Source organism: Platichthys flesus, chromosome 13 (genome assembly GCF_949316205.1).
Source record: "Platichthys flesus chromosome 13, fPlaFle2.1, whole genome shotgun sequence".
In the NCBI taxonomy this organism is placed as follows: Eukaryota; Metazoa; Chordata; class Actinopteri; order Pleuronectiformes; family Pleuronectidae; genus Platichthys; species Platichthys flesus.
Window position 1 is genome coordinate 12902722 of NC_084957.1, and position 27975 is coordinate 12930696.

A 27975-nucleotide genomic window follows, 5' to 3' on the forward strand; every position below is an offset into this window, starting at 1 on the left:
TATTGTATTATAATGTATATGTAAAACCCAGAGTTGGCAATGGAGAAACAATCCAGTTTATAGGTCTATAAACACAGCTGTGGTCATTTGAAGCTGTTATTTCCGACGGGCACTGAACGCGGAGCACTTTCCCTGTGCTGACCTCTGACAACTCATGGATCCGCTCCCCCCATTCACAAACACGGAAGCAGCATGGCGGCCAACGGCAGCGGCGGCGGCTCTGACAGGCAGCGGGTGGCACAGCAGAGACTGAGGATCATCGCCGGACATTTGCGGAGGCCGGCGGACGACGACTCGGCCGTCCGGGCCGCGGAGTGCAAAGCCCCGCAGAGCGAGTCCAACGCCTCCGCTGAGGGGAAGACGGTGCCCCGGAGAAGGTACAGGGCTGTGATGGAGCGGCGGATACGAGTCCTCTCTCTGTGGCTTTAGATCGTTACTAAGTCAAACAGCTGCCGGCTCCGCGCTGAACAAACACACCGGGGATGACACACACTGACACACCGGCTTCCTCCATCTTTAAAACACACACATAACACAGGGAGACACGGCTAAAGCAGCTAGCCTGCTAGCTAACCCAACAGAGGAGCCATTCATTTCATTGGGTGCGGCTGGGTTTACCCTCAGTTTAACGTTGGCGTGGTCGACTTTCCTCCCAAGTTGTCTCAGCCGCAACCTTCTTCATGTGGCTCATAACTCACCATTTTGTTTGTCCTGTGTTATTTGTCAGCGTCAGTTAGGATTTAGTTGCTACAACAGAAGCGTCGCCTCCCTGCTTCCAGCATGTTCTGTTGCTTTCACACAAGAAAGTGGCTGAATCGAGATTTGGCGACATTTTACGTACGAGACCTTGCACAATACCCCGTTACGGGTTAATGTGACTCACAGCTGTCACTCTTACACTCCTCTGTAAGTGTAAATTATATTACGCACAACTGTTGCTGTGAATATCAGTGTTACGCGCAGCTCATACCTTAAATGTCACACACTGGCCTTACTTTAATCGTTACTGAAATTACTACTACTACTAATGGTGATGACATGGTAGCAGCTTATTATAGTAGTTCATGCCACGTACTGTTAAGATCGCTACGTCACCAGCTTCATCCCTCAATAGCTGTGAATCGGCTGCTCGGGCTATTGCACCTGATGCATGTAGTAGTAGTAGTAGTTACATGTTATTACGGAAGTCATCATTTCCAGATGTGTGTGAGGAGTGAACCTTCTGTCTACACTGGGGATGTAACTGTCCAGGACTCTACCACACTGTGCTGGTGTGTCAGTCTGAAACAACAAGCGCAATAGTTTGGGGATTTGGGCCTTGAGAAAGTCATCCTGTTCTTTTCCGGTCTGGACAACACAGTGAACGCTGAAGCCCCCCCCCCCCTCCAGATGACAAGCTGGACTTCAGTCATTTGTTTTATATTAGCAACAGTTGGATAGTTCAGGAAAACAGTGAAATAGTTCAGTGGCTTCAGTGCTGCTTGGTGCATCCGCCTTTTTCTTTAAAAACAAATCTAAAAGCAAAGATCCCTGTAGGTTAGGGATCCTTAAAGACAATCCATACGTTTGTTTTCTTTTTCTTTGTTATGCTCTAATTCCTGCCACTTGTTTGTGAAGGTACCAAGAGTCTTCCTCACTCAACCTCTTCTCTAGTGACACCCTTTTGTTGGTCAGTTTGTGGTTTCAGTTCCAGTTTGACAGGCTTTTTGGTTAAGATAACATCCCATTTAGTGAAACCACCACTGATGCATTGGATAAGTGGTCTCCACATTGTTTTCATTTGGATTACATATGTAATATTAACAGTTTATTACATACAGTTTGCTAAAACTTGCTACAGGTTTTGTTGATTTGTATTCCATTTTCTGAGAGGTATTTTGAATTTGATCAAGTGTAATAACGCATAAAAGCAATAGAGATATCAACTGTATATGTAAACTTCTCAGCTAATATCAAGACTGATTGACATTATATACAACTTTTCTAGTCTTTCTGTCCAAAGAAGATCATAAGTATCAATTTATCTTTACATAATTTACATGTGAAATGCACCTTTCACACATAATGGGCATTGCCCTTTACAAAAGTAGTGCAAAATATAAATCACAATTTTGGGAATACATTAGTTTTTTAGTATTGATGGAAAAAATGAATCAAAAAGGTTTTCCCCATAGCTTAATACACCCTCAGACAAGGAAACCCTCCCTTCAAAAAACACCTTTATGGTGAAAAGTCTAGATGCACACAGATTGTCAAATGCTCATTTCAACAGGACGTCCTCATTTAGCACGACTGTTGTGTTTTTAATCAGAACCTCTCTAATGGCCTGATATTGTCCCTCGGTAATGGCAGTCCCTACCCGCTGACCTTGCCAAGTACTTGGCCCATTTATTGATTCATTTTTAGTCAGTATGTTCTACACGTATGACAGCACATCCGTGGTGGTGAGGATTCATTAAAGTGCGACTCGGTGTGTCACTCTCATTCCTGTTCCCCCTCTAAATTTATTGGAAACTCAATTTTGGCAGGTATTAATCTTAATTATGGCTTTTACGCCACTGTGTTAGCATCCCATCCCGAGCGACTCATGATGAGTTATGGCTGCTCTGAGTGGTGGTCGAGCTGCAGCGGGTCCGAGCACAGTGTGCAAGCTCTGTACAGTGTCACAGCACAGACAGTGGATATGCTTCGGTCATGCTGGTGGTCATTACCTTGGAATATCCCTCACTAATAGCATAGTAGCATTTGTGTGAGAAATTCCACGTCTTTGGATAGTGAGCTCAGCCATTTTGGGGGAACACCTTTTAGAGGCTGCTGGCTGCATTCCAGTGTGTTTATTGCTTTCACAGCTGAGACCCGATGCTTGTGTGCTATTTAAGTGGATTTCTGTGCTAAATGATTAGCTGAAGTTTCTAAGACCAGGGCATACGCTGGGACCCGATCATAAACACTGAGCGGTATTCAAAGCAGCTCTGGATTAGACGGCCTGCCAGGTGTCATAAATGTGAAATATTTTAGTGCGTTAAATGGGAAACGACACAGGGAGAGTTTGTAGCTTCCTCGGATGATTGATATGTTGTTTGAATGTGTCCCTTCTGCTTCTCCATGGCTATGTCAACGAGCTGTTTGTTTGCGAGCCTGCCTGCAGATTGTAGTTTAGTCGTAAGCACCACTAGGGAATATTTTAGGTGTGCCGGTCTGCTGCCTTTCCTACTGTAAATTTACCAACTGATAGCAAGCCCTGCTGTATACGATTCAAATGCTTGTGAATGAAAGAACAAATGACTGAAATATATTCTCAATGCCATTGGTCGGGCTGTTCCAATATCAGCATGAGGTATCAGATTGCTAAAAAAGACTGTCTCTTATTTTTTTATTTTATCTCTGGGGGAATTGCATATACTATCTCATAACAGCCCAGAGGGACTGTGGTTCAAATTACGAATTTGAGCGGGTTACCACCCCAAGGAATAACCTTCACATGTGTTTTTGTAACTACCTCTCATGATATTTCATGTCATGTCTTAACCTTAATGTAAGGCATGCGAGTTCTTAAGTCAACCTGTGCTAATATTTACCTTTCCACAGGCAGGAGATTATGAAATGGAATGGCTGGGGATATAACGATACAAAGTTCCTCTTTAATAAGAAAGGTCAAACAGAATTTACCGGCAAAAGGTAGGTTACACCACATTCTACATTTCATACTTAAAGACGTCAATATATAACAGACTCTGTTTAGTTTCAGCACAGCCTTGTTAAGCTTCAGCATTCAAGATTGGATTCTGTAGTTCTGCTTTGAACAACTTGACAGCCCATACTGTGAACCCAGCTTTTTGAAATCCAGTTGCTGTCTCCTTCCTACGCTTACAGCAATGTGGTGCTACTGCCACCTTGTGGCTGGCATTTGAACTGTTAATTGTCATCTGAGAAGGTCACTGTATGGGATTTTCAGCTTTCCAAAACTCTGTTGTTGATTAACAGAATACCCTCTCCAATCTGTTCAAAAATTTAACATTTTATGTTTGTAATTATTGACGTGTCTCTGGGCAGATTTGGATAAACACAGTTTTTTTCAGTGAGAGTTTAAAAAAAACAAACAATTAAGTTTGATTGTCTGTGGGTGTGCAGAAACAAAGCCATATGTTCCTCAAACTCAACAAATATAACAAAGGCTGTCTCTCTCTGCTCCTTAATCCTCGTCTATCATGACAAGAGCAGAATTAGAAAAGGTCTTTACATTTTAATCATGACATACGACTGTGCCTTTCCTGTCAAATTGTACACACAGAGACATGGCACAGGGTACAAGAGGATGTATTTTGACTAATGACTGGCGCTGAACAGGATGTTGCACAGCAAATGGTTTCCTCCTGTTCGAGCAATCGCCACAAACTGTCCCGCTCCCTCCTCCAACTGAAAAACTACCTTCGGTGGTGTACAGTGACTGAGGCCGGGGCACAGTTCAGTGAATGTCAAAGATGGTACTCTCCTCCTCTGCGCTCAATGTGACAGAGGCTTTTTTCATTCTGGGGTGTGTTTCATGGTCTCTTGGACAAAGGCACACCACAGTCCTCTGATAGGCTGGCCCAGGCCGTGCCAGCAGCACAATTATGCAAGGCATGGCGAGAGCGGTCACATGGACATCCCTGTCACTATTGCTCTGCTTGCCTAATAACCTTGCTGGTCTCAACCGTCACACTCTATTCTTTTAGAAACAGGTTTGGATTTCCAAGTACAAATGACCAGTCAAGCAATAAAGTATATCTTCAGTTCAGGATTTGGACTTAAAGTTGAGTATCCTCACCAAATGTCTCATATCTTACACAATCCAGGTATAGGCTAAGTGGTATGATCCTCCCTGGTCTGCAAGACTGGTTTGAAAACACATTTGGAGCCAGTGTGCACCATAAATCCCCCGCAACAGTGAGTAAATGTCCTGTTTATTTATTGTGTCCTCAGTGTACGGTAAAGAAGGGACCTCAGTCAGAGTTCATGACCACAACGCCTTGTTTTGTTTCAGAACATTCTGAATAGCAATGCTGTGCAGCCACCCAATCTTAATGAGGCCTTCGTCGAAGAGCTGAAATCCACAGGTGTTCCCTTCTCTCACGATGCAGAGGACAGAGTGTTTCGCGCTAACGGTAAGTCAGGCTCTTCACCCCCCCACCCAAAGACTAATCAAAAAAATCACATTGCAAACTTTTATTGTTCGTACACGGCAAACTGTGTAACTCTAGATTTTTAATTTAGCGATATTCACATTCATTTGTGATGAGCTTGATGTCTCATTCGTTTGTTTTCTTTCAGGCCACTGCTTACACGAGATCTTTCCCCTCCGAGAAGGGAAAATTGGTCGAGTTCCAGATACGGTGGTATGGCCAAGTGAGTTCAGAAGTTGTGTTATCTGTTTTTCTCTTTTTTTTTTATTCTCCTCCCACATAGCATCACTGATCCCCCTGACTGGCTGGGGTGATTTAAAGGGTTAATCTCAGCAGAGGAAACGATATTAAAATGTATGAGTGAAAGCTTAATAAGAAGTGTCAGGGGGAGGATGGTTGACACCCAATACTCCACAGTCTGCTCCTTGCACAGTTCGCCCATGAATTATGATTCTGAGATTGGTTTTCTGTTGTTATGGCTGGCACTATTTTATCATGCAAATGAGTGTTGACTGATGGTTGAAACTTGATTAGCAGCCTCCCAAATGGGCAGCCAATCACCAAGCAACTGTAGAATGTTTCACCCGCTACGGCACCAAATCTTTATCTTACTGACCTCGCAAATGTTCTCTCAACAGATATCTTGACCTATAATTTGCATTCCCCACAAGTCCCTCCAAGTCAGGCTGTGTATTTTAAGTGGAGGTATAGTTTGTTGAACTGTAATTCGTAAGCCAACGCTGTGTGTTTAATTGGATGGCAAAATGTATTAGAACACGGGCATTTCTGACTGCCTCCAAAAGCACTTGAGGCCAGTCATGCACATCCATGTAGGTGGGTATAGCTACTCCTCCAACTCACTCACCACTCCGCTGTGAATGGAAGTGGGCTTCGTGATTGGCTGAAGCGTGCTCATATTGATCCTGCACATCTCACCCCAGAGAGCATAGCTTCATGCAGTCTGACTCCGCCTAAGGAAAGCCCCGGGCAAATCACAACCATCAGGCAAATCAAAACGCGCCCTGCCTCTCCCCTAGTCCCCTGCTCTTATGGCCCAGGCCATATAAATTTGTTTATTGTCTTCTGTATATATTTAGCATTTTGTGCAATATTTTATATCCTTTAGAATGTGTTGACTCCTGCTATTATGAGCACCTGTAATTTATGAAGGCAATAAAGGTTAATAAATGGCCAAATTCCCTTTCTAATTCAAAATGATGTTGTTTTTTTTCAGACTGCCACAATGATGTAGTGAAAATTGTGGAACTGGCGTGCAAACATAATGTTTGTTTGATACCATTTGGAGGTGAGTCGTAACATAAAAACTTCTAATCAGCATAATTACATTAATAAGATCCTAGATGTTTATTTACATTTAATGCTCTTGAAGATATTATGTTTGCCCATCCCCTGCTCGTGAAATGGATTTTCTGTTAATGAAACCACATATGAATGAACCAGTTATATAATGCACTGTCTCATATCTTTTACTGCTGTTAACTATAATATTATGGTAATAGAGCAACATTTAAGCTTATATGGTATTAGAGGAGTTGTGAACTGGTTCATGAATATCAATAAAAGCGTCCTTGTCATTTCCTGTCAAAGAATAATTTTATCCTAGCGACTGTTTACACTGCACAAACTTTGATTTTTTTATACTCAAAGCTACAGGCATATTTCTGTCTATAAGCAGGAAGTATTTAGGTTTAGTACCCAGACATAGCTTTACATATAAATATATAGATATGTGATGCCAGAGCCTCTGCTTGTGCAGGATATAGAAGGGAGTTGTGTGTACATATACCGAATACAGTATACTCTATGTGTGTGTTTTAAATATCTGAAACCAGGAAGCCATCCAATATATTCAAATGGTCTGTATGAAGGCTTCTCGACCATTAACTCCTCCTCATACTCCTGTTTTTCTCCCTCAGGAGGGACGAGCGTCTCTAGCGCTCTAGAGTGCCCCCTTGAGGAAACTCGCTCCATTGTTTCTCTGGACACCTCACAGATGGTATGTAAACGCTTGCAATATGTCACAAGTGTTGATCTGCACTAATGATGAGAAAACCAAATGAAAATAAAATGAAATGCAATCTGATATATACATTTTTAAAATCTATCACTGGGAAAGAGAGATCATTGTACTGGCTTACATTGTATGAAAGATTATCAGTTTTAATTTCCCATGAATCTAAATGAAGAGTGACAAACAATTAAAATCATATGCCATCGATATAATGTAATGTAACATAACACTATCACAAAGTAGCCTCAAAATCGATCATAGTATAGCACTAATTCACCATGCTTTGACACCATCTTAACTGTGATTAAATCGTTTTTTCAAAGCAGGTAACTGAAGGGCTCATTTATTAACTTGTATTACACTGGTGCAACTGGTTTTATAATGGTCTAAATAAAGACTCATTCAGTTTCACTGTTCTTTCTCAGAAACACCAGGTGATGAATTAAGAGCGGTGTTTTGTCATAACATGAAAAAACATGCATCTTTAAGTATCTTTTTATTTATTAGGAATGCGTTACTAATTTTGAAAGCAAAAAATGTCTCCAGTGTGTATTTAATGTGCTGTTTAGGCACATTTATGATTCTTCGACATCAGCCATTAATCTAATGTGGATACCACTGCCCTCACAGTGAACATGATAACGTTTCATTGGTTATAACATAAAACGGTGAATATTGTCACCAGTACAGTACGGCCCTTTGATCCAGGCGCACACTGAAGTGATATATAAGCTGTCTTGATGCCGAGAGCCCAACAGTCATTGGGTCAGGAGCCACAGACACCAGTGACCAGTGTTCTGTGTCAGGGGTCAGAGGTGGGTTGGCTCCAGTGGAAGCACATGAAAGGAGCAGTATGGTAGGAACATAAAGTTTATTGCCTCTGGAGAATAATTGATGGCAGGTGTGAAATGGCCTCCTGCAGGTAGGGGTAGGCCAAGTGCCCAACGGCCCAAATAAGTGGCATATATAGAATTAGATGTTAAATTGAGTTTAACCTTGAGGAAACCGACCCTTTCCTCTGTCCCCTAGCCCCTCTGCACACATTTATCCTCAAGACATGTGACCGTCAGACTGGAAGGACACACTGCTGCGAAACTTTCTGTATTGTGAGCAAAATGCCAAGGGACTGTCTGCGTGGTCTGCTGTCGAGGGCAGTGTTTATGTCAGAGATATTTTAAGTCAACATAACAGATGTCGGCAGGTTTAGAGTTCAGATGACGGACATGGTGCTAAACAAAAAAAATGTTTGAATCCTGTAACCTACGTCAATCGAATGGTGTGATTTTCATGTTTGCAAATGATACAAACAACATAACATTGTATTTTTTTTATATTGTAATAACATAATTTTGTTTTATTTTTAATGGCAGAACCGCATTCTGTGGATTGATGAGAAAAATTTAACGGCCCATGTGGAAGCTGGCATCATCGGTCAGGATCTGGAGAGACTAGTAAGTACCGCTCATATATATTCATGTTCGTCACCGGAAAGAGCTTGTGTTACTGTAGAATGTGCCAGCAGTCGAGCTGTGTGACCATTCACATGCAGGTTGTCCGTGCTCAGTCACCTTGGTACTCTTTGCTCAGAGGATGGAACAGGGCTTGGGCAGGAGTTTGAGACGGGAGCAGAGTGCTGAAGGGGGGAGATTAGAGAGTGGGGCTGTGGTCATGAGCAGATGGCACCATCAAGCTAATTCAGAAAAATGGAGAAGGAGCGGGCGTTTGATGTAGAGGAATGCGTGAGCTGCATCTAAAGCAGACTCCACCTCTGCATTTAGACTGGGCCATTTTGATGGAGCAGATGGGTCTGCATTATAAACTGCCTTCCAGGGGAGTGCTGTGATAAAACAGGGCCTGATTTCACCCCCATATTGTGCTTCTGGTGGGGGTTGTTGTGCTTTAAGATCCTTATTAATACTATTATGACTATTGAATGTTTCTGCGTGCAGAAACAATCCTTCGGGGGCTGGACTGCCTTGAGGAGAACGTGTGGGGTTCTGAATGACCCCTGAGGAATAATTGTCATTTTATTTGTATGAAAAAAAAGGCTGAAACGTGTCCCCTGGAAGTGTGCAGCCATAATTTTTCATATGAGATCAGTGCTCCAGTCAGGCAGTGGAATTTGACACAGCTCAAAACTGCACTGATCTCTCTTCATTGTCTTTTCATGCTCTGTCTTTCCGCGCCGTTTATTTTAGGCTTTTGTAAAAAAAAAAAAAAAAAAAATCTTGAAGGCCATAAAATCTTGGGTTTGGCATTGCAGCATAACAAGAGCAGTGAAATTCAGCTGCAGAGTAGCAATTACATTTTTTTCTCTATTGCTTGCTCTTTCTTTTCAGTTGTTACTAAAACATTCTTGTGGGTTGACAATGAGATTGTTTTCCAAACATTTAAGGCTCCTGTTTATTGTAACTACGAAAGCACTTTTTTCCCCCTTTCTCTTCACAGCTTAATGAGAGTGGCTACTGTACAGGGCACGAGCCTGACTCCATGGAGTTCAGCTCCTTGGGGGGTTGGGTCGCAACCAGAGCATCGGGCATGAAGAAGAACGTCTACGGCAACATTGAGGACCTGGTAAGTGTCCCACCCTCACCTTTACCATCCTGCTCATGTTTGTTCCAGATCAGTCAGGAGTCAGGACAGAGCCGTTACTGTACAACAATTAGGAAAAATATTATTAGACAGAGTGTTTTGGACTTTACCCCTACCTCGAAATGCAGTGGTCACAGTATCAGTCATTGAATATGTTGAAACGTGGGGGACACATTACAGTATCCAAATTCAGTTTTCAACATTTGTAGAACTGAAAGAAAATTATGCTTCACTTGAATATTTGCTAAAAAAAAATGTCTTGCTGTTTTCTGCCTGAATAGGTCGTCCACATAAAGATGGTGACCCCTCAAGGTGTAATTGAAAAGAGTTGTCAAGGCCCACGCATGTCCACAGGCCCAGATATTCACCACTTCATCCTGGGCTCAGAAGGTTTGCCACCGCTCTCATGTGATTTCAGTACACCAGAGCACGTGTTTGAGGTTGTGTGTTAACCTGGGTCTGTCAAATCTTTGCGATAAAACGGTAACATCAGGACGGTTCTCACGCTACAGGGTTTCTTACACATTAACCAGCTTTTCGTGAAGAAGTGATCCTGAGGGGTGTTAGTTAGGAACCAGCCAGTGTCCTCCCCACCCCATCTGCAGTGCCCTGTCCTTGTGAACGCCCACAGAGAATACTGCCATATGCCAGGTTCCCCCCTACATAATGAGGAGGTTCAGAGACTCTTGGCATCGTTATGTTAAACAGCTGTGGATACAAACTTCATATTCGCCCTACAAAGCTCAGCAATCTGCTCCCTGACAGGGCTTGGATCAGAGCAGAAGTCTCCATTTGTACCCATTAGAAATGATTCCAGTACCATGAGAACACCAGTGTAAGATCAAAATCAGATGTATTCAAATAATGTTTTTATTTATTGCTATATTACTAGTAATACTATTTCAGAAGAGCAAAATGTAGTTCATCACAACTCTTGTGGTTAACTCTTGTGGTTATACAGTATAAGCCACTCTGTGAGTCAACCTAGACCTGTTTAAACTGGTCTTAGTCAGACATCTAATTTTGGCCACGTTTATTTTTCATTTTGATTCAGTCAGCACACACTTATTAAGCTTATGAATAGAATTGTGTTAAATGCCTTAGATATTTTCATGTGGTTATATGCCGTTTATGTAGTTTCCCTTCTCTGACATGAAGATTTAAAGGACAGTGACATCACTGAACTCAGGACTTTACACCAGGGTTCTGCATCTGCCTCCTTATAGAAAATCCTAAAATATTAAGAGTGTTATGAATGGGTGAGTCTAATGTCAGATTCTCAAGTGTTAAAACTTGGCAAAATAGGTCTCTAAGAGCTGAGCTTTACATTCAGCAACGTGGGTGTGTAATTGTAGTCCAAGAATCTTTTAAAACGTCTAGTTTATTTATTATAACTTAGAAACATAGTAATAATGATATATTAATATTGCTTCATATAAGAGTATGTATAATAGAACATTTGATTGTGATTTTGCTGTTGGAGAATGGTGCATATGTAGAGATGGGACAGGACCACACAACTGTGGGAGGGCATGTTCTTCTGGGAGGCTGAGCACTCAAGCTGAGAGGTCATACCAACGCTCGGCTTCATTAAAATTATCTATCTCCTCACCCCAGAAATCCCATCCTGCATTCTGACAATAGGCCACAGCAACAACAACAACAACTGAGCAGCACTCACATCCCTCACATCCGCTCTGCATATTAAGTGGAACGCATCCATTTAGTTTGAAATGACTGTGAAACCTCCCGCTTTTAATTCACCGCACAACAACAGGGTCTCTCTATCTCTCTGACCTCTAAGTAGCCGGAATGCAAAGTATTTTCTTCTCCCTCGCTGCAACCAGTGTAATGGATGATTAGAATAATCAATGATAATCCCTTTGTCCTCTATACTCCTCAAACATGGAGGATGAAATGTTTGTTTGTGAAGCCAATTCATGTTTTGTCAATTTTTTGATTGTCAATTGGTGGTTTCACAGTTGTTGACGTAGCCTTCAAAGCTTTTTTTATTTTTATATTCCATTCCACAAAAGCTAGACATGTAAAATTAGTTTGGTTTAATACCTTCAGTCATGGATAAGAATGCTTAAGTTGCACTGCAGCATTTCTTTGCATTTCATTCACCCAAGGGATAATGTTTTTCTGACCTTGCTGTTCTTTTTACCTCCCTTTACCTCCTCCCCTTTGCACTAATCTCTCTCTCTCTCCCCTCTCTCTCTCTCTCCATCTCTCCCTCCCTCTCTCTCTCTCTCCCTCTGTGACTCCTCCTTTCCATTATCAGGAGGGAGGAGCAGTTTTTCTCTTCTAAAACCTAATAAAGTCACATGTTTTCTAGTGGACCACTAGGGAGCAGCACGTGGCATGCAGTGTCACATTTAACAACATTCAGGCTGAGGGGAAATGTTTGATACACAGTGAGAAATTTATTTTGTTTATTTATAACACAATAGATGAATCCCTGAGCCAACTCAATGTCCTAAATGTGCATTGCACGTAGCAACAGTCCAAAAAACAAATATAATCAGTTTGTAATAATACAAAACTGAAAAAAACGGAGATTATCAAAACATTTATTATCTGTCAGTCGACAAATTGTTCCTGGATTACTTGAAATGACTGCAGTGCAGTGTTAATACATCGTAAAGTTTGCATTTATTCAAATGACGAAAAAACATCAGCAAAGGTATTGTGAGTATTAGTTTGTCCAGTAGCTTGAAAGCTGTGATTCAAACTTGGCTGATCAGTTGTAATGTTCCTCATGCTCGAAAGAAATAAAGTTTCATCAATGCAATAAAAACACTAAGTACAGCATAGTCATAAATCGGCAACTAAAGAATAGAAAAGAGTAAAATACATATTCACAATATGTTCCATATAGTGGGATACATAGTCTCAGGTGGATACTATCATGACAAGCATGTTTAGCAACAATTTAAACTTTTTAATTTTTAACCACCACAATGAAAGCAAACCTTCAGGCATCATAGTGTTTTATCTTCTGTGATTTTAATGTCTATAATAATGTGTTTTTAATCATCAAATAACTTCATTCAATATGCTAGTAAAGCTAGTTAAAATAAATGGATTTCCCTCAGGTGTTGGCTTTTGTGTGAATATTTATGTGGTCTCACAAACACAGCAGAGGCAACGTCAGTTTTACTGTTATGGAAGCGGCCATTAGCAGTTGCTACCAGCCACCGATATTACTACTGAGCTGCTGGTGTCAGGATAAGCTGTAAAAAATGTAAGATGACATATGCTTAAGCTGATCATCTCTTTAAAATCTCTGATGTTCTGTCGGCTGACTTGATGTTCTATTGTTCTCTGTTGTTGTCAATGATGATGATTCACACTGTGTTTACTGAGATATTTGTCATTTTTAATGAAAGTAGTTAATTATTGTAGTTGGGTCGGATGTTATGATATATTGTCTCTATTTAGTGTTTTCTCATCAAGATGAAAATCTGACTAGAGTTCTTGTTGTTGAGATTTATTGTGGTACAAACTGAGTTGTGAATTTTCTTTTATCGTGCTCTGGCTGCGTGTCTTTTTTTCTGCGTGGCCTTTATGTGCACTTTGCATACACTCCTTGTGTAGGATTTCCCCCCTTTGTTAATTATGCAAATGTTTAGAAGAACAATCTTGTATCCGTCTCCATTGTGTCCCAGCTTATGAAACCGTGGATGCTGGAATTTTTTTTTGACAGAGCCTCTCTTCTTATGGTTTATAAGAAAAAGTATTGATGTTGCAGGCTAATGGAATGGACGAATGGCGCTCGCTCGCTAGCTACAGTTTACTTTCATCCAGGAAACTTGTATAAGAAGAATGAATCTCAAACACATTTGCAGTGTGAGTGGGGAGTTGTTTCGGGTATTCAATATGACTCCTTCCGCAGCAGCAGCTAACGACCGACAGTTCTGCGGGTCTTAAGGTCAGCCGGGCTTCCCTTGTACCTGTGCGTGTGCCGCTGCTGTTGCCTCTCGCTGCCTTTGATAGAGCACTGCTTTATTTCCTCATGCTCTTAAAGCTGATAAATCTTAGTTGCTCCCCAGTGTGTGGTAGAAAACCAGATCTGCTTGGTGAAATGTGAGACAAAGGTCACCCCCAAAAAACCCTTGGGAAATGTACGAGAGCCCTGTAAAACAGCCTTAAGTTCCGCTAAGGGGGCGGGGGGGAGGTTAGGCCATGTAAATTATGGGAACTGATTTACTTCTCTCTACTTAAATTCTCTCACTGTGATTTTCCACAGGAACCTTGGGCCTGGTCACAGAGGTAACCATGAAGATTCGTCCAGTGCCAGCGTATCAGAAATACGGCTCTGTTGTTTTCCCGGATTTTGAGCAGGGGGTTGCCTGTCTCCGAGAGGTCGCCAGACAGGTATCAAGTTCATCTATCCTCTAACATGCTGGGCTTTGTTTCTGCTTTCACACTGAGAAGATAAAACCCCAAAATGGATCTATAAAATGTTTTGCTCCTCTGCTCACAAAGAGTTTAAAACCACAACATTCACTCAGGAGCAAAAATAAGCCAATTATTTAAACTTTAAAGACAAAATGTGACATTTATCATGTCAATTATCAATAGTTAATACTTTATTGATAATTATTAAATTATACCTTTTTATCTTGTATATAATGTTGTCCATATTGCTCAGCCCTATGTTGAATCTCTTTACTGCCAAAACACTTCATGTTGTCTTTTTATTAACAACCTATCAAAGTATCTTTTATAGCTTTACTTGTCGTTAGGGTTAGGGTTAAGTATTTATCACTGTTGCCTTAAGACCCTGGTGCCTCCCCACTTGGGCAATGACCAACATCCCTGGTTCTCCTCAACATCAATTCTTGATGTCAGTAAATTCCCACATGTAGATCCTTCTCTGTTATTTAGCAGGAACTATCATTCTGACAAACTAATCTTTTTTTTCCAGAGGTGTACTCCGGCATCTATTCGACTCATGGATAATAAACAGTTTCAATTTGGTAAGTTTCGCTAGATTGTTCATGTTATATCCATATCAGTGCTGTCTTTACATCTGGTGTCCAAACATAACTCTCATTTAAGACCTGAATGTTTAGTGTCTACTCTTCACTAGATGACTGAGCTTCTTATTTGACCTGAATTCTTTTCAGCCCCAACACAACCTCTGCTTTAATCGAAAAGCTTCGCAACATGTGGCACATGACAGCCTTTTAACCAACAGCAAAAGAGTGATCGAGTTTATTTAGAGTTACATTTTGTTTCACATTCTTTTTTCTCTCCAATGTTTGGGTCGGTGTTACATTGATGTACTGCGTACCTCAGGCTCTGACAGGAAAACAATGAATGCCAATGGTACAGAATACATTGATTTAACATTCTACAGAACTGAATTGTTAAATTGATTATTATTTATGTAAAGAAATAGCTGCACACACGCACGTGCTGAACGAATTGAACAAGATAAAAAAAATGACCATGGCCAAAATTAAGTAGTTGTTCCATTGAAGTTTTATAATGTTGTTTCTTAAGGTCTAGTGGGATGCATGGGGCATAACCAGAGATCTCTGTAAAGTTCCCCAGTCTCCAGGGATCTCATTATCTCCACTATATTTCCACTTTTCACAGAGTAGGCACTTCTAAGCATTAAGTAGGAAAGATGAAGCGAGCAGGTTTTTCACTAATAACTAAAACTCATGGCTCTGTGATACCTTCTTGGGCTTATTAGTGGCTTGTCCTCTCTTTTAATCATGTTGGCTGTTGAGTAAGGAGAGTTGATGTATTCACAGGTCTTTTTTTCAGATTGGGACTACAAGTACAATTTAGCACTGCCTGTCTTGATACACAAGATGAAAAATGAGAACGTTGTAGTAAGTAGCAGGGTGTGTTGATATGCAAAAAAACGCTAACTAACCTAACCACTGAGGGGAGAATTAAAAGCGAAAAGTATGCACAGTGTAGGTGTAATTTTCTCTCTCTGGATGTTCAGTATTTAATTAACGAGTATGATGGCTGTGAGAGACCTAAAGACCTGCAATCAAATTTTGGAATGGAAACAATTAGGACACTAAGTGATGAAGAGACTTGAGCATGGAGGGAAATAAATGAACTGTTAACTCTCAGCGACATCACCCGTGACTTCCCCGCTGTGATTGATAACCATCCCATTGGCCCCAGCCCCTCATTTTCGCTTGTCCACAGGCGCTTTTGTGCGTCCGATCAGGAATAAATCAAAAAGTGTGGGTGAGGAAGACGGATATCACTGTGTCAACCCCACTTCCCTTCGGAAACCTTCTGATTTATAGTCGCTGTCGCTGGCAGCCACTGGCCAGTTGTAAAGTTATTCAAATGCTACCATTTGTTTTTCCTCCTTTTGTTTGAAACCCCCAAATAAATCTGACTGACTTGCCCTCCTCAGAACACTGAGGGACGCAGGCAGGAGCGTGGTGTGACTAAAGTGTGAAAAATATTCTGTTTTTAATCTCACTTGTTGTTGAATAAACAAAGAGGTTTCTTATCCGATATTTTCTCAGGTCACGCCCTGAAGCCTCAAGGGTCTTCCATGTTCACATCTTTTTTGGACGGCTTGAAGAAATTTTACATCACCAAGGTAAAAAAAAAAAGAAAAAGTAATTAGACATGAACTTCACACCGTTTTCTTGCCGCAGGTGTTTTTCATGAAAAATGTATCCAACTCTTTAATCGCCAGTTCAAAGGGTTCGACCCCAACCGCTTGTGTGTGGCCACCCTGCTGTTCGAGGGGGACCGTGAGAAGGTCCTGCAGCATGAAAAGCAAGTTTATGACATTGCTGCAAAATTTGGGTGAGTAGTTCTCCCGCCGCCCCCCCCCCCCCCCCCCCCCGGTTTTTAGAACGATGCATTGCTCACAGATCACGCCCGTGAACAAGAACAGAAATGGAAAGGCGCAGTTGGGTGGGATTTTGAACATGATTGGGAGCAGCCACAGGCGTCCACGTCCCTTTATTTAACCAGCCATTAGAGTGAAAAAGGATGGAGAAGCACAGTTACACACTTCAGACTCAGTAGTTCGTCTCTGTGTGGATTGATGGATCACTCGTGGACGTCCTCGTGTCAGCTTTTATGTTAAAGTAGGTGTGGTGTGGGCGGTGATAGCGGGACACAGGTCCCCTCAGGCAGCGCAGGGCGAGAGGACACAGCCTGGAAGTGCTTCCTTCGCTGTTGTCATTGATCATGAAATGGATCAATGAGGACTTTTTGGTGGAGATCAGTTACCTGTCAGCCTGAGAGCACTGTTCTCTCTATCCTGAGCCCGTTTTAAAAAACCCTTAACAAGAGCATCACAGATGGGTTCATCCAAACATTTGTTAACCTTTGTGCCATCCAACTGCTTATGATCATCAATTGTGTTTTTTATTGGTTATTGCTGTGAATTTTAATTATTCAACACATTGTTGCAGTGAAGTGTTCACTGTTTGATGAGTGTTTTATTTAATCTTTAACAAATGGCAGTTATTTCTAGATAGCTGTCCTTTAAGAGAATTGATGTGTGTTAATGTTTGGTCTCTTTCTTTAATGCTTCTGCTGCTTCCTCCCTTTCTTTCTATGAGAGTCAAATTTTGAAATCATCATCTGCAGTGGTACCTCTCTGTTGCACAATGACTTATTGTTTCTTTTGTGCTGATTTGCCTTTTCCGGTTTTCTCTTTTCATAGTTTTATAACACCAGAAGATTTTTTTATTTTACAGGTCTTCTTTTGCTCAAAACTGTTTGGGCAGCTCCTTCTCAAATAAATGAATTAGGCAATTCTTGTGCCTGAGGATTCCACATGAAAGAAACATGAGAATTTAATTTCTTGAAAGTCAGAATAAAAGAAAGATATATATATATATATATATATATATATATATATATATATATTAAGAGATGGTATATAAATTAAGTTTCCATCTAAATATAAAAGGTTTGTCTCAACAGAAGTATGGATCTAAATCGATCCGTCAGATTGTATTTGTATAGCCCATATATACAGATAACAATTTGCCTCATAGCGCTTAACAATCTGTAAAAGGTGCAACATCCTCTTCCTTTAACTCTTGGATAGGGGGAGGAATAAAGAACTAAAATCCCTTTTTAAATAGGAGGATAACTGCAGAAACAAGTGAGGGCTCCCTCTCCCTGGACAAACAATGATGTTGTGTGTAAATGAGCACAAAATAACAATATTTAAAACATTTTAGAGAAAAGACAGTCTAACATAAATGTAAAAATATAACTTTGTTTATATTTCATTGTTTCAAATATAAACACTTAATTCTTTATACATTTAAACTATTACGGTGTTGAATGTGACCTTAATCAGTCAGAAATCAGTAGTATGTTACAGCTTCACTTTAATCAGGGATCCTCAGTCCTCCTCAGTGGACGATTCTGACTGATTATGTATTACTGTTGTTAGCCTCACTGTTTGGCTCTGCATCCAGATTTGCAGGTAGCTGGAGCACTGCCCTGGCAATGGCCAGCAATTAAATCATAAGAAACTTGTCAGTTACATGCAGCAGCCTCTGCTTTATTGCATTATTTCAAATAAATCGTGTTCACCCATCAGATCAAGTGCCAGTGATGGATTAGTGCGGTTCTGCGCAGAATTTTTTCTTCTGGTGTTTGGAAACAGGAAGAAGGGCAAAAATCAATATAGTGATTTTCTAATGAGCTTGGCCTGATTAGTTTGGGTGGTAGATGAAAATCTGATTACCCACTGCAGGTGATGGATGTGTGGCTGACCTGTGGCGATGCATGGAGCATAGCTTCATTGATCTGTACAATGTCGGAGTGACAGGCTCCCAGGCAGCTGTTGTGAGAGGGAGCAGTCGGACCAACAAAGCTAAGAGAAAAGAGCTGTTAAATATTAACCCTCTTATCTGCTTCTAGGGGCCTGGCAGCTGGAGAGGACAATGGTCAAAGGGGTTACATGCTGACCTTCGTCATCGCTTACCTCCGGGTGGGTCACTCCGCTGGGTTTCTTTTTCAGCCCGAGCTGATGGGCAGGTGGGGTGGGCGGGGTGACAGGGTCTGACAGCAGATAGGATAGCAAGCAACACAGAGAAGCAGCAGAATGTGACCTCGGGAGAACTTTGATTTGATCAGGTCACAGTGGTTGTCAGGGGGTCTAACACTGAGGTGTCTGCATCATGAGCACAGCATAGTGGCTGCAGCCACAATGACAATAAAGAGTTCTCTTAGGTCACTTCTGTCAGAGGCCTGTCGAATAACCACCAACATGTTGGACTTCTTAAAGCTCTGTGATGTGACTGTTGTGACAATATTCATACAAAAAGCTTGATGTTATCAGTGGAGGGTATTTCTCGTGGTGGATTTGTCCAGAAGGAAGTTGTTTTCAGACAGAAAATATCCCATTGACAGCAGCAGAATAAATCATTACAGATATAAAAGAATCTAATTCAAAGGTCAGTTTCCAGACCTGAACAGGCAACACTCTTCAACCTCTTCCTACTGCTACAACTAAGAAAACAGTTTTCTGTCAATGATGCCATTGAAATCAGTAAGCCTTATTTGCAAAATAAGGTTGGGGATGATTACTAGCCAGAAAATGAGCCGGAACTGGATTTATAGTGACAGGGTTGTTACAGTGCATGTAAGTGTTATCCAGTTGCCTATACAACCCAAGTATACTGACTTTGTATGTGCAGGTAAACATAACTGATTGACCACTTATCATCATTATAATGCTAATATTGTATTGCGCACAGGACTTGGGGTTGGACTACTATGTGATTGCGGAGTCCTTTGAAACCTCTGTGCCTTGGGACAGGTAAACACTGATTAGATTTTTTTTATTTGATATTAACCTATTAACCCAGCTCCCACCTATTCAATCCTGAGACTCTGCTGTAATATCTCATTCTTCTCCCTTCTTTCTTATATTTCTCATCGCCTTTGTCTTTGACGTTCACCTTCATGCCTTTTCTCCCCCTATTAACCAGCTCTGTGTTGGCGGAAGCTTTGCTTCCTCACCCTATAAACTCGCCATTATAGATACACACACACTCACACTTGCAGAGGAACTGTGTGTGTTCAGTTTGGGCAAATGTTGGCACCAGATTCATCTCACATTCACATGTGGTCTTTTCTGCATGTTTTCATCGTTGTTTTTTCTTTACACACACGCAACAAACGAGAGCACACACAGAGCTCCGTGTTGTGTAACATGCCTGACGGCAGGGACCCAGAGATCAGGCACTGAAGCGAGCATATGTGCCTGGCTCATTACCCACCCTCCTTCCCCATCCTCCACATTCCACACACTGCTGCACATGCTTAGGACTGGCGGCCATTTCCACACCACAATGGTCATCCTGTTAGTCACTCACTCCTCTTTACTAGCCCTTTTCTATGTAATACTTTTGCAGTACTAATTGATTTATATTGCTTTTCTTAATAGGAAAATATCACAGTTTGGAGTTGCAGCATGACAAAGTCTCATTTTGGTTCTGTTTTTTCTTATTCAGACGTGACTTTTAAATTATTGCACTTTATTTGCAGGGTGTTGGACGTTTGCCGGAATGTAAAGGCACGCATTGTCCGAGAGTGTAAAGAGAGAGGAGTGCAGTTTTCGCCATTAGCCACATGCAGGTACAGTTAAAGAATAACAGTTTATACACAAGTTGAGCCTGAAGATTTTACAGACTCACAATATTCAATCGGTCTCCAAAACATCTATTAGTACAGATAATACCTAATTTTCCATTCACACTCCAAAAAAACAAATCTTCTCTAACTGGGAGGCAAATGTGATTTCTTCTTATATGAATGAATCTATTGATTAATTATCACCAATGAATCAATTTATATAAAATAGTCAGAACATTTTTGAAATTATGCCTTGACTTGCTCATTCTGTTCAACTAACTGCAAAAACTAGCAAATGTGATTGTATTCTTTTCTCAAAAAATTACAAAAACAATAAATTCTATTTTTTTATTAGTATTTTTATCCACAAATCAATTATTTAAACTATAATATGTTTTTATCTGCAAACCCCCTTTTACCAAAAATGCTTTAAAATGTTGCTAAGGGTCAAGGCTTCCCCTCAGCCTGACGCCTGTTCATCCAAACCAAAGAAATGAACTTTGTCTTTTAAAAGACACAAAGCGACTTCTTTAGCTAACAGGGAGTTGTAGGTTTTAGCAAACTTAAACCATAAATAGTGTTTTTGTTGCTTTCAAATAAATGCTTCCCTAAAGTGTTAGCATGTATTTACAGCAGCATTTAGGGGTATGTGGCACTCAATAAGCTACAATGCCCTAATTCTTTGTAGTGAAGGATCATTTCATCTTGTAGCCGTGTGGCTCACTGATGTCTTTTTAATAGTTCTTGGACAGTAATGGAGGTCTGAGGAAGAGCATGTGCAAGGGTTTGATCTACAGGAAAACTTATTGTTCAAAATTCTCGATAATTGAATTAATTGTCTACAATTTGCAGAATATCTATTGCAATTCAGGATAAGACTTGTCCAATGAATTTGACCATTCATTGCTAACTTTCAATATTCAGGTTGCATACCCCGGCCTCCCCCCACACCCCCAGTGAGTTAGCAAAGCCACGCGGACAGACAGACAGACGGCGAGCCGGTTGAGGAGCAGCAGGCTGCCGCTCGCCGATTGAGGAGCGATTAGGCCTCAGCCTGATTATGCTACAGCCATTCATTTCCCGGCTGCGGTCTGTCACATGATTGATTTGTCCATTTAACCTCTAGAACAGTCAGTGTGCCAGGTGATGGGCCATGTCAAATGAACAAGGGCTCTGCACCCTGCTCCTCCACGGGGAACAAGGCCATAGAGGAGACATGCAAAGTGAAGAAGCATTTTATTCCCAACAAAAAGATCATTACACACGTTCAGGCTGCATTCTTGTTTAGAGGCAGCCACATGAAGTAAAATGAAGATTGGTTTGGTCTTTGGAAAACAACAAACTGATCTTCTGGTCCACATCAGATGGACAGTTATACCTGTTATACCTGCAGTACACATTTTTAGTACTCACTTTTAAGCATCCAGTATTTATCCATGTCTTATAACTCAGTTATCACAGCCGTTAACCGGTTCACCACCCTCAATAAAGACTACTTTTACTTTAGAATTTTAGAATACTGCAAATATTTTCAACTGACCGTTGATATTGTGCTGTTGTCATTATTGTTTTCTTTCTTGTTTTGACTTGTTGTCTTGACATTCTCTCTGTGCCGGGGACAAATCCTTTTTTTTGTTTTTTATTGAACTGATAAAAGAACGTACGAGTGATAATGTTATGTTATTAGAGGTGACAGTGCCTCCACACAGCCGCCGCTGTCTGGATAACATGTCTTTGTTTAACATTTAAACGTTCTTCTCACAGGGTGACTCAGACATACGACGCTGGTGCCTGTGTCTACTTTTACTTTGCCTTCAACTACAGAGGACTCAGTGATCCAATACACACGTTCGAACAAGTGGAGGTAAGTCCAGTTGCTTTTTTATCAACATGATACCACCGGTCAGTCTTTTCATAGAAAATAATTACATCTGGTTGGCTTGTCTCCGCTGCACCAAATGTCAGATTATTATATCATGTTATATGAAAGAAACAAGTGTGGTTTTATTTTGTTTTTATCTCCCAGCATGCAGCTAGAGAAGAAATCCTTGCCAATGGAGGAAGCTTGTCACATCACCATGGAGGTACTAAAACCTAAGAATCTCATGTTAGAAATATCAAGTCTGTTCTAACACATTATTCACGTGTAGCACCGTGGCAGTTTTGTAACGGGAGCATTTATGCTTGCACCTTCTCCTAAATTACAATTTGTGAAAAGCGGTTGTTCTGAGTGGCAGCGACAGCACCGCGAGCGATCCTAGCGTGCTCTTCCATGCTGCCGAGCAAGAGGCCAGTCGTGCTGCATATGTGCATTTGGTCAGACATCTTTCATTGGCTCCACAAAATATCTTCCTGCAGCGCGGATGAACGCCTCTGACTCTGCTATTTGTTCATTTCACCAGCGACCAAATGAAACGTGAGCAGGGGAGCGGAGGAGGGGGGGGGGGGGGGGTGGAACAACTCTCCGGGCCCCATCAGGGCTAACCGAAATGGCTGCCTTATCTATATTGCCATCCGCCTCGCTGTTTTCATACATCACTTCAGGCTATTCATCAAAGCTGTCAAAAACAGTATGCAGTGAATCAGCTGTGATATTAAATCACAATTTTTCCTGAAGGCGGGGACAGGTTCAAAATTAAAAGATTGCTAATAAAAAGGAGGCTGCGGGTCGGGGTAAATGATGCAGCCGTTATCACCGGCTGTATACTGACCTCCAAACGGTGGCCCGGCCACCCCGAGCCGCGCGGGGAGGTGACAGTGGGGGGGGGCGGAGGGGATATTGATGCAGCTCCTGTGTGCGAGGCCCACTCTGTAATTGTGATTAATAACAGTGGGGCTCGCTATCTGGGCGCAGACAGGCCGGTTTGTCTGCCCACAATCAGCGCTTGACAAATGGAGCTAGTTTCACTGTTTTTGTGTATCAAACAAAACAGATGTAGTCAAGGATGGTGAGGTGGGAGGGCACCGGAGGAAATATACATTTGTGTGGCCCTGTGTTTACAGCAGGTCAGCACGGGCTGCGTTGGCGTAGGTTAGAGAATCTGGGTGTGTAGAGTTCTTTCTCTGCAGGAGGTAATACTCCGCTCACCTCACTATGTGTTGACTGCTTCACCGTCGCAAAAACTCATGGTGAGTGTACAAACAGAGAGACTGGGATTTCTCACACTTACTCACGGACAAAACACGTGTTACACGTTCTAATATTCTTTGGTTCAGAAAGCCAGAATCCTGGGAGAAGTGTTCTCTTTAACTAGGTCACCAATGTCGCCGCGGTGAAGAGTTGTTGAACATCCATCACCGGGAGAGTCCTCCATCTATCAGCCCCGCGCCTCCTCAGTCAATACTCTGCCTCGACCGTATCACAGGAGCGCAGGGCCACTACCTTACCCCGTCTTTCATGTCCCGACCTCCATTTGTCAGGGAAAGCCGCTGAGGTTGAGAACAGCGTGTCACCGGGGTGAAGCTCATCCTCGGCCTCTACAATGTCTCCTCTGTATTGGGGCCACCCCTGGGTGCCAGGCATTGTCCCCCCACCTTGTGGCCCCAGAGCTCCCACCTCTCTAAGTCTGTATCTCCACAGAGGTCATTGCACTCAGGAGACAGAAAATTTGACCTGATTTGGTGAAGTTCCTCTCGTGCCAAACACCCTGTACTTTCCCACACAAGAGAATTATGCCACCTTAGAAAAAAAATACTGTCATTTAAAAATAACTACCTGCACTTCTTTGCATGTCTCAGCTGCACAGACCAAGCACGGGGAGATTGATTGCAATAGCAAGCAAAAAAGAGAGACTATGACAAGATAGATGTGTAAATTATCACAGTGATGGAGGCAATGATGCAGTCCCAGCACCTTCTGTTTTCCCTCCTCGGAGGAGGGAGGGATGGAGGTGGAACAAGGGGGAAGGACTAAGGCGGAGGAGGTGGCGGAGAGCAGGCGACTTCTTTTAGTTATTGGGCAGCAGCTGATTGGTCCCTCTGTCACCATCTGGAGGTTTGTGTGGTGTGAGAGTCCCTGGTGACCCCGCTGTCTGCCCTGTTTTGTCAGGAGACGGGCCTCACTAGCCTCATGGCCGATTCCCATCTGGGTTTCCTGGCTGTGCTATGATAGCACGGCGCTCCGACGTGTCAGGGTGGCCACCTCCCTCACATGCCCTGGTAACACAGGGGCTACCCGCCGTGTGAACGCTCGCATCACACGCCTGCCTCTATTTGCAGGTCTCCGTATCTTATCTCATGCGATTGCGCTGCTGGTTGTAAGTGTTTACCCAGCGAGCAGCAGCTGTTCCAGGCAGATCTGCTCCCAAATGTATCTTTTGGAGGTTTGGAGGAAAGATAGAGTTTCAAGTTACTTCAGACTGACATTTAGTTATTTTATTTTTATTTAGTCAGGTTTGTTTCTTTCTTAATCTAACCAACGTAAAGTCCTCTTCTTTATTCAACCACATTAAATCGTCTGATAATTGTTTGTTGTTTTTCAAACTGATTTTGTAATAAATGTAAAGGTTATTAATTTATTTCTTGGGCTCCTTGGGAGTTGTTGGTTTAGCCCAGTTGTTAATCCAGCTTCGCTACTTTCTTATTCTCTGCCCACATTTTGTGTTTCTTTCTAAACCATCAAATATTACAAAATGCCTGCAAATATATACATCCCTTAAAGAATTGTACATTTAAAAAACTCAACATCTCTGCTGTGACTGAATTTCCTCTGCTGCATTCTTCAGGTCAAAAAGTTAAAATATAGAAGCTCACAGATTGCGCCTGAGTTCACGCAGAACATTGTGCAGCTTTATTCGCCAGTAAGAAACCAAAGTTTCTATTTTCGATCGAAGTTTTCCTTGGAGTTTGTCTCCGGTGCCGTCCCCCAGTCCTCCGCAGCCACCAGACCTCTCACTGGCTCTCCGCAAAGAACCTGTCGGGTGCAGGCGCTGTGGAGTGTGTCGGACTGGACAGCTGGCGAAGCTATGGGCACCCTCACTAGGCTTCATGCCACGCTCGCTCCTCAGGTTGGGAGGGTTTTGTGGGGGGGGGGGAGCAGCCGAGAGCCAAAGTCCTGCTGACAGAGGACCATTGTGTGAGCGCTCCACGGTTGGCTTTGGCTCCCTGTTGGCGATCAGGCCAGTGTCGGAGGGCGCAGAGCGACGTTCAAGACAAGCAAGCGCCACCACCCTCACAGGTCAGCTGGAGGAGCGCGCTCGTGTGCACAATGAGACAGAAAACGTGCACAGAAAAAGGCCCCGGTGACTCCGGAGGGGGGGGGGGGGACTGGGGGGGACTGCTGGCTCAAACAGTGAGGGAGTCGGGGACGGCCCGCTCCAACCGCCAGCCGGCCTCCTCCTCTGGGAACACACAGAGCCTAATGAGTTTGATAGTCTGCTGAGCTCCATAAATCATGCCATGCAAAACATTTCTCCTCTCTGAATAAAAGCATTTATCACCCTCTGTTTATTCACTCACTCTCACAAGATTGATTGGCTCCCAGCAGCCCGCTGAGCAATCAGCCGTGCCGATTCCTCTATTTCTCCCCCTTCGCTCTTTTTTCCTTGAGTTTAGTATATCTATTTATTTATTTTTTTCTCTCTCCCGTGTGTCATTCAGTGGGGAAACTTCGGAAGCAGTGGATGAGAGAATCCGTTTCCAATGTCGGCATCGGAATGCTCAAGTCCGTCAAGGACTACCTGGACCCCAATAACATCTTTGGCAACAGGAACCTCTATTGATTCCCCTCCTGTCCATCTTTAGCTCACCTTTTTCTAAAAAAAAAAGTGCATCGTGTGTTTTGGATTAATCAAAACTTAATGTAATTTCAAAATTGACAGTGCCATTTGTTGATTCACCCAAACCTTTTTCTTTGGCTTTAAATTGCACTTAATATGCTGTAACAATCATTGTCGTTCATGTTGAAGCTCATTTTTTGCTGTTGTGTCGTGTCCTCAGCTTCTCAGAGCGGCGGACGCGATGCATCACGACATCGTGCAAAAAAACCTTGATACTTGTTTTGTCATATTTGCTTTTGTTTAACATTTTCCTACATATCGTTGCCAATATAGTTGACATAAATTTGTTTTTATTTTACTCTTTTGTGTGTATGTGTATGTGTGTGTGTGCGTGCGTGTGTGTGTGTGGCACTTCTTTAGTGGTAAGTTCTAGACGAAGACGCTTTCTAAAGCTCTGTGCCTTTCTAAAGCTTGTCTCTGCCTTCCTCTTCTCGTGCACACCACTCGTGCACAGTGACTCCCCATTTGAAGCAAAACAAACTCAGACATGATGCTCTCACTGTCTCCTGTTTGTCTTTTTCATTCCCTCAGGCCTTTCGTTGTACTGACCTATTGCCATAAGAAACTTTGTCGAGTGTGTGCGCGTGTTTGATTGTTTGTGTGTCTGAGGGTGCGTGCGTGTGTGCCCCTCCAGACTAAACTGAAAAGCCCACACCTTCAGCCACCCACCAAAATGGAACCCTCCGAGAAGTACAATATGATTACAGAGAGAGAAATTCCTTGTGTGTTATGTTTTTGTACTAACATTACTTTTGTTTGCATGGTTTGTTAGTGAGAATTTGACGTGGGGGGGGGGGGGGGTGAGCCATTGCGCGTTTGGAATCCCGTCTGCTTCAGTGTGACCGCGTTTGCATTTTGAAAGGTCTCCTGTATCCCGGCGCTCACGTTGTACCAAAGACCCAACACGTCAGACCATGCAGACAAAGTGTAAACATCTGTTTGACTATAATTGATCACATCATGCACAGCTAACCCACATTTTATCAATATGCAAAAGATAACCTCTGAAAGCCGTGAAGTGTAGATATTTGTTACTGTTACATGTGCTGAAGTCCATGTTGGCCATCTTCAAGACGCTGTACATGTTTCTGCTCCGTTCAAACTGGTGTTGCCCAGAGATTCCTCAGCTCCCGAGATGGTTGAACTTGTTAACCGCCCCTTTGTGATCTGTATTGCATTAAAGGTTTTTGGAATGGTAACATACTGCAATTTGATATCTGACATTTAACTGAAGGTTTTGAAGCCAAGTTTTGCTTTTTCCCCTTCTGATGTGTGCTTCCCCACATCCTTTTTTATTCTCAATACACCCCCCCCCCCCCCCCCCCCCCCAAATAACACAACTTACTTGGGACCTACTATTTGAAATTTTAACCCCTGTGTCAAAAAACATGTGAGAGCTTTTGAATGACACGGATGTACCTTTATATTTTGTTATTTTCCACTTCTCTTAACAACGTTGTAACATCCATGTACATTCTGTCCACGCTGTTTGTGCAATCAAATTGAATAAAATTCAACTAAAACCTCCCAGTTGCAGAAATTTCATTGAGAGCACACTGAGCGGAGGCCACCCCCCACACCAACCCCTTTTCTCTTCTCAGAGATCATTTCCTATTCAGCTCGTCAATAGTGGCCTTTACTTCTGCTGTCAGGCCGAGCCGGGAGGGTCAACCCGGCCTGGGAGCTGCTTTTTGATTTGCTCTCCCCCTCGACCTCGTGTGCCGCACTGAGCTCCCGGTAATCCTGCACAGAGGGGTTTAGCAGAGCTCGTCTTCTGCTCCTTGACTTATTTATTTATTAT

The 27975-nt window shown here is 42.4% G+C and overlaps 1 protein-coding gene across 1 annotated transcript; it reads left to right on the forward strand.

Annotated features, from left to right (window-relative positions):
- The first annotated feature begins 131 nt into the window (after positions 1 to 131).
- On the forward strand, positions 132 to 27701 carry agps (alkylglycerone phosphate synthase). Its single transcript, XM_062402722.1, has 20 exons — positions 132 to 377; positions 3589 to 3678; positions 4836 to 4926; positions 5024 to 5144; positions 5311 to 5385; positions 6397 to 6468; positions 7100 to 7179; positions 8565 to 8645; positions 9643 to 9768; positions 10068 to 10176; positions 14039 to 14166; positions 14720 to 14771; positions 16302 to 16378; positions 16478 to 16590; positions 18679 to 18748; positions 19518 to 19579; positions 20311 to 20400; positions 22162 to 22261; positions 22424 to 22481; positions 25996 to 27701. Exons 1-20 carry the CDS (start codon positions 193 to 195, stop codon positions 26115 to 26117), a joined length of 1902 nt encoding a protein of 633 aa, XP_062258706.1. The 5' UTR covers positions 132 to 192; the 3' UTR covers positions 26118 to 27701.
- The last annotated feature ends 274 nt before the right edge of the window (positions 27702 to 27975 follow it).